Source organism: Cheilinus undulatus, linkage group 5 (assembly GCF_018320785.1).
Source record: "Cheilinus undulatus linkage group 5, ASM1832078v1, whole genome shotgun sequence".
Taxonomy (NCBI): domain Eukaryota; kingdom Metazoa; phylum Chordata; class Actinopteri; order Labriformes; family Labridae; genus Cheilinus; species Cheilinus undulatus.
In genome coordinates this window covers 9,966,635-9,972,634 of record NC_054869.1, presented here as the reverse complement: position 1 = coordinate 9,972,634, position 6,000 = coordinate 9,966,635, and the positions used below count along the sequence as shown (strand labels likewise).

General features: G+C 36.9%; 1 protein-coding gene across 5 annotated transcripts in view; it reads right to left on the bottom strand.

The window, feature by feature from the left end:
- gnb1l (guanine nucleotide binding protein (G protein), beta polypeptide 1-like) overlaps positions 1–6,000 on the bottom strand; it is a 47,029-nt gene continuing 41,029 nt past the window's right edge. For all 5 annotated transcript variants that reach the window (XM_041788603.1, XM_041788602.1, XM_041788605.1 and 2 more), the window contains one exon: positions 1–1,241. In XM_041788603.1, coding sequence (XP_041644537.1) covers positions 963–1,241 — 279 coding nt within the window. In that variant the 3' untranslated portion in view covers positions 1–962. The remainder of the gene's footprint in view (positions 1,242–6,000) is intronic.

Here is a 6,000-nt window from a genome sequence, read left to right as displayed (position 1 = left end):
TTCATTTCAGACCTTAATTGCATTATAACAATTAACATGTTATAATACTGACAGCTCAAGTTATATATTATTGTTTCACATGAGAAAAAACCTTGTTTTAATAATTTAAATATTTATTTCCCTCTTCAAAGCCAGCTCAAGCAGCATAGTTGTCCCTGTCTCTTTTGCCACTCTCTGAGATTTCTTAGCCTTTGCCCAGACTCATGCACATGAATTTGCAGCTGATCTTAAACCATCTCACCCAGCCTGGTATTATTATGTCTTTCTAGGACAGATGTTGAAGATCTTAGTTTTTCTTATCTTTTTTCTGTTTTTAATATGCAAACTACTTTGATACTAAATACAATAAAGTCTTGTCTTTACTTGTTAAGATATTTGTCAGCTCCAGGCTGGTATAAGGAATTGAGATTTGAATTGGGCCAAATGTTATGATACTTTACATTTTGGATTCTTACTGGAGATAGCATAAAATACTTTTTTTCTTACTTCTTAGTAAGTAATTTTTCTGATTTTAGTTTATATTAACTAAATGAAGTATTGAAGGTTAATACAAAATACCGGGGCAAAATAGTGCTCATCTTCATTGAAACTAAACCGGATTCTGTTTACCAGGTCTTGGCCACATTAGTTTTCTAAGAAATAGACAGGGCTTGTTGTGTTAGATGAACTGAAATGTCAGCATCCATCAGCTTTATTTATGACTACGTTTTCCTCCTTTTATAATCACGTTAGCAGTCATACATAGATCAACATGTCCAGAAACTTGAGCTCACTGTCCATGCTGATACATGTTTTAGGAATAAATACCACTGACAGCACTGAATAGCTCTTTCCTTTTAAAATTATATATATATGGTCCATATATGCATATTAACCTTTACTCTGGCTGAAAACTAAACTGCTGGCAAACATCAGTACACACAATGAATTAGAGTTCATACATTCTTGCAGAGCTCTGAGTCTCAGCTTGTGTCAGCTCCCTCATTGTAAATTGACCACAGGCTGATCCGCTGGTCCTTGGATCCAGCAGCCAGCAGTCTTTGCTTGGGGTCCTGGTGGTCAGAGAAAGCCACACTTTGCACCATGTCAGTGTGGTACTGAAGCACTGCCAGTGGTTTAAGCTTCTTCCACCCAAACACCCGCACGCGATGGTCCCAGCCCGCTGACGCCAGAAGTTTACCATCCTCCCTGATACATAGCTGGGAAACCCCAGGGTTGACCAGCGTCACATTATCCTGGAGCTGTGAAAACACAAAGAGGAAGAGGATCTTAGCCATTTATCACACATGCACACCTTTAAATGCACTGCAAAAATCACACGAAGGCAAAAAAGGCTGAATGGCAGTTTCAGTGTGGTGACTTTCAGAAAAATATAGAGCACAGAAAACATATTGCAGAGGCAAAACAAAGACAAAACTATTAGGTCAATTAGTCGATTAATCACTGTCGTCCAGGGAAGCGAGTCCAAAACAAACACTGACAGTCAGGCTATCAGCTGATCTGATGACTGAGGTCCAAGTGTTAGCTGGATGTCTGTTGAACCTGGCTGGAGACTCCTGGGACTCAATCATCAGCCATAAAACATTACAGCACGCGGGCTGCTAGCACATCTCTCTGCATCCCACTATTTGGATTGGAGTTAGGGGGGCCTATTCTGAAAGCACGACTGACTTGAGTTACCTTTGTCACAGTTTGCGAGACCATCTTGGTGAAATACGTGTTTGCAGAGGCCTTGTTGCTTTAAGCGCCTCTGATGAATTACATTCACACTGAAAGGTCTGGTCAGCAGGAGAAGAGACCCGATAAATACACTGTTGTAGCGTCTGCCTGCTAAAGATTAGCCACAGCCTGCTCTCCCTGTGATCTACAGTGTCCCAAGGACGGTATCAATCTCTCTAAAGGGGCAACATTCTGACATATTATAATGAATGGCCGCTAAGATCCCTATCTAAAGAGCCTGCCGTGCGAGGGCAGTCCAAGGGGGCGAACGTGCTCTTCTTGCGATGTAGAGACCTGTAGACTGGATACAAACATCTGGATATGGGGGCTGAAATCAAACTAGGCAGCGTAAAATTGACTTCATAAGTTGTGTCTAAAGAGACTAATGGTTTTGGATGGGAGGAGAGGATGGAGGATTTATCTGCATGCTCCTGTTGAGGGCAGGAACCATCCACAGGCTGCATGTGGAAGATATAAGCCAGGTACTCACAACCCGAGTGGATAAAGTGGAATGTAAGGCAGAAAGAGAGCAGGAAGGAATGTCATTGATCAAAACAGAGAGAGGAAGCTAAGATCAGAACACACAGCAATGTGATATTTATTTTTAATCAAACTATCATCGCCAGTGTCACCAGAGGGAAACAAAGTGACGTAGGTTAGCCCAAACAAGCCGGCACACTGATACAAAGAAACGCTGGGGGTGAAAGCTTGTTTAGAGCTTTCTTATTACCTCAAGAAGTTGGTATGCCTCTGCCGCTCTCCATCTGGTTTGCATTAGCAGCCTGATAATGATGGGTTTAAGTGTCTGTTTTTGTTTGTTTTGCTTCCCATAGTTTGTGTCAGGAAAAGGTATTTGTTTCATTAAAGGGTCAATTGTAAGCAGTAAATGGCTAATGATGCAGTAATGGTTGTTCAGGCGGGCTGGTCAGATAATTGTTTTTACTTTCTACAGAAAGGAAAGTGGTCATCCTGTGCAATAACTCACAATTAATGCAGCTGATTTGAGGCTTTGCTGCTTCCTGGGCTCAAGTACTCAGGGTTTTCTCTGTGATTTTATGTGGTAATAAAGCTTACAGATAAAACTTTACACATTGGTATATTAAGCAAGGTATCTACACTCTTTTAAAGCCCCAATTTGAAAAAAAAAGCCACTTTTTGCACGGTAAACTGTCAAAAATGAGAGGCATGAGATTTCTCGGTACACCGGATAAGGACTGAATTTTCTGATTTAATAAACAGCTTAAAGTATGTCAAATGGTATTGGGCAAAATAAATTATTTTGGCCAAATTTGAATATTTCTAGCACGTTTAATTCTTATTTTCTATCAACATACAGCATATTGAAATATCATAACATATTTTGGTGCTGAGCTGATTGTTAACAGTTTAATTATTAAGCATCAGAATAAAACTTTTTGTCACTTGAGACCTGTTAAAATAAAGATGGGCTGCAAGAATCCCTAACTGGGCAAACTGGTAGCCCAGATGTTAGAGAACTGGAGTAGTGTCTCACAACAGCACCAAGATTATTTAATCACAGTGAGTCAGACAAAATCACCCAATACTGAATCCTCTGAATTATGGAGAATATTTCCGCGATGATTTGTGGTGGAGATGGTTGAAATCAATAAGGCTGGCTAGAAAACAGGACTGGATACAGACATGTCTTACTCAAAGCACCTGATAAAATCTAAGACCTCTCACTGGTAAAAAACAAACCTTTTTAGACTTTTTATGGCTTTAAACTATTAAAGACTTTTAAGGATCTGCAAGTACCCTGGTTAGATGACAACACTGAAAAACATGAGTCCCTGGCAACATTTTTAAATTGAATTAGTCATTTTATATTCCAAACATGTTAGTTCTGCTGCATAAATGTTTTGTATTACTGCAACTCACAAGCCAGTGTTAATCTTGCAGCTATTTAAATTTAGTCAGACCTTCGTCTCTGGATCAAAATACCTTTTAACAGGAGTGCAAAGTAACTAATTACATTTGATCAAGTTATTGTAATTGAGTAGCTTTTTTGTGTACTTGTACTTTTTTGAGTACTTTCAAAATCACTACTTTTACTTTTACTTAAGTATATTTTGAGGGATGTCTTGTACTTCACTACATTTATCAAAGCATCAAGTAATGAGTTAAAAAAAAAAAAAAAAAAAAAAAAAAAAAAAAATTAAAGCCAAAACGAGGAGGTTCTAGCTTTCTGCCAGCAAGAAAACATCCAGACGTTTGACTTTTACAGCACATGGGGGTCAGTAGTGAGAGAGGGATTCCACATTTGTTCCTAAGACAGCTGTTAGTTTTGACTTTAGATTCATATTCTAGTTATTTCCATTAAGAAAAGATTACATTTTACTGTATAACCCCCTCAGGTATCAAACGTAGCAACTCAGTACTCGGTACTTTGAGTAAATTTAAGATGGCTTTAAGGTGATTACTACTTTTACTTCTACTTAATTACATTCTATCCAAAGTAAATTTACTTTTACTTGAGTACAATAGTCTCGTGGTTTTTCAACCTCTGCATTTTAGTTATTATAACTCTTGAAAGTTGTGGTCTAGTTTTTAAACAATGAAAACTCAGAACATTTGGTTTCAGTTTTAGTCAATAAAAGGTTCTTACGTGTAAGCCTTTACTTTTAGTCAAAACATTTATTTTATTTTAACTAATTTAATCAGCCATATTTTAAAATTAACATAGATGTGAAACATTCAAATTAATAAATTATCAATGCTTTAATTCTCACTTTCATACTCTTGAAAAAGTCATTTCTAATCTCAACAAGGTTTTTTTTGTTAAATATTTTGGATTTTAAATGCCTGAAAGTCCAGGACTTACATTCTATTCCAATCGTAGTCTCCTTGACGAAAGCTAAACTTACCTTTCGCAAGAGTTTTTGTTATCAAAGATTTATTTTTAGCTAGCCCTCGTCTGATGTTCCTCACTGAAAAAAGTTAATTGAAGAACATTTTTAGTCATAGTTTAGTTGACAAAATTAAAAACGGTGTAAACTGACATTATTTGGGGTTTGAAGAGTCAACATGAGCAAGCAGAGGGAAACATCACTTTGGCTGATTGAAGATTGGACAAAGTTTGACCAATTTTCAACAATTTTCAAAAGTTACATTAAGGTGATATGAGAAAATAATGACAAACATGTTTGATAACTGTTAAAAATCTTGAGTCATGTTGGGTAATTTTGTTAAATAACAGTTTCAGATTTTGCAGCTGTTCACCAGTCTAAAGTCTTAGTGCCAATCTTATGTGAGCTGGACTGAATGTCTACTTTTAAAGATGCTCAATATTATCGGTATGATGTATCAGAAGACACGAACATTTCTGACGATACTTACAAACAACAAGTCAGCTGTAAATATCAGCCTTTATTGGCTGAAAATATTGGCTGCATATTCAAACAGTGTAAAAATATTTTTATACAATAAAATATTCTGTAAATATATCTACAAAAATCTAATACCATGCATCCCCAATTATCTAATAAGTGTGCACAAAGAAAACAGATAAAGAAGAAGTCTCTTGCGCTTCAGGCCCTCTAAAGGGGAACGAGATAGTGTGTCAGAAAAGGGCCCGAGACATTTAAAAGGTGTTTCAGGGCACAGATGGCCACACTTCATGTAGGTGGGCCCAGTACTGTGGCTCCTTTCCCTTCCAGCATGTCATTCCCTAGTCTCTCAGTTCTGTTTCTGACTTTATCCACTGTCCTCCTTTGAATATAAAAATTCACAAAATAAATCTTAAAAACAAATAAACAAGAACGAATAATTAAACATAAATCCCATTCATTAAAAGAAACTGGAGCACACAACCATTTGTTCAGTTATTAAGGTGAAAAGGACAAACCTGAACGCACACTGTGTCTTTAACACACTCTAACTTCGCTCTGATCTTCTCTAATAACACTCATTAAGAAAATTAAAGAAACAACTTCCTAATAATGTTTTATTTTAATCTAGAGGTAAGAAACTTTTGAATTTTTTTCTTTTTACAGCCCTTTGTTTTGATTTTGAGCCGCTGTAATGAAAAAACCAACAAGTGCAAAAATGATTAACTTTCCCATAATCAGCAGACCAACACACATTAAAAAATGTAACTTTGTTTCCTCAAAGTATAATTTCTCAAAGTAAGGCCTACTCATCTTTGTAAAAAAAAGGACATCTCTAAATTTCCCTGTCATTTAAGTCCATGTTCTCAGCAGCAGGATTGTTGTTCTTGCTGCAGAGCCACACAACTGCTGAATGAATGTATGGAAAAGTCTG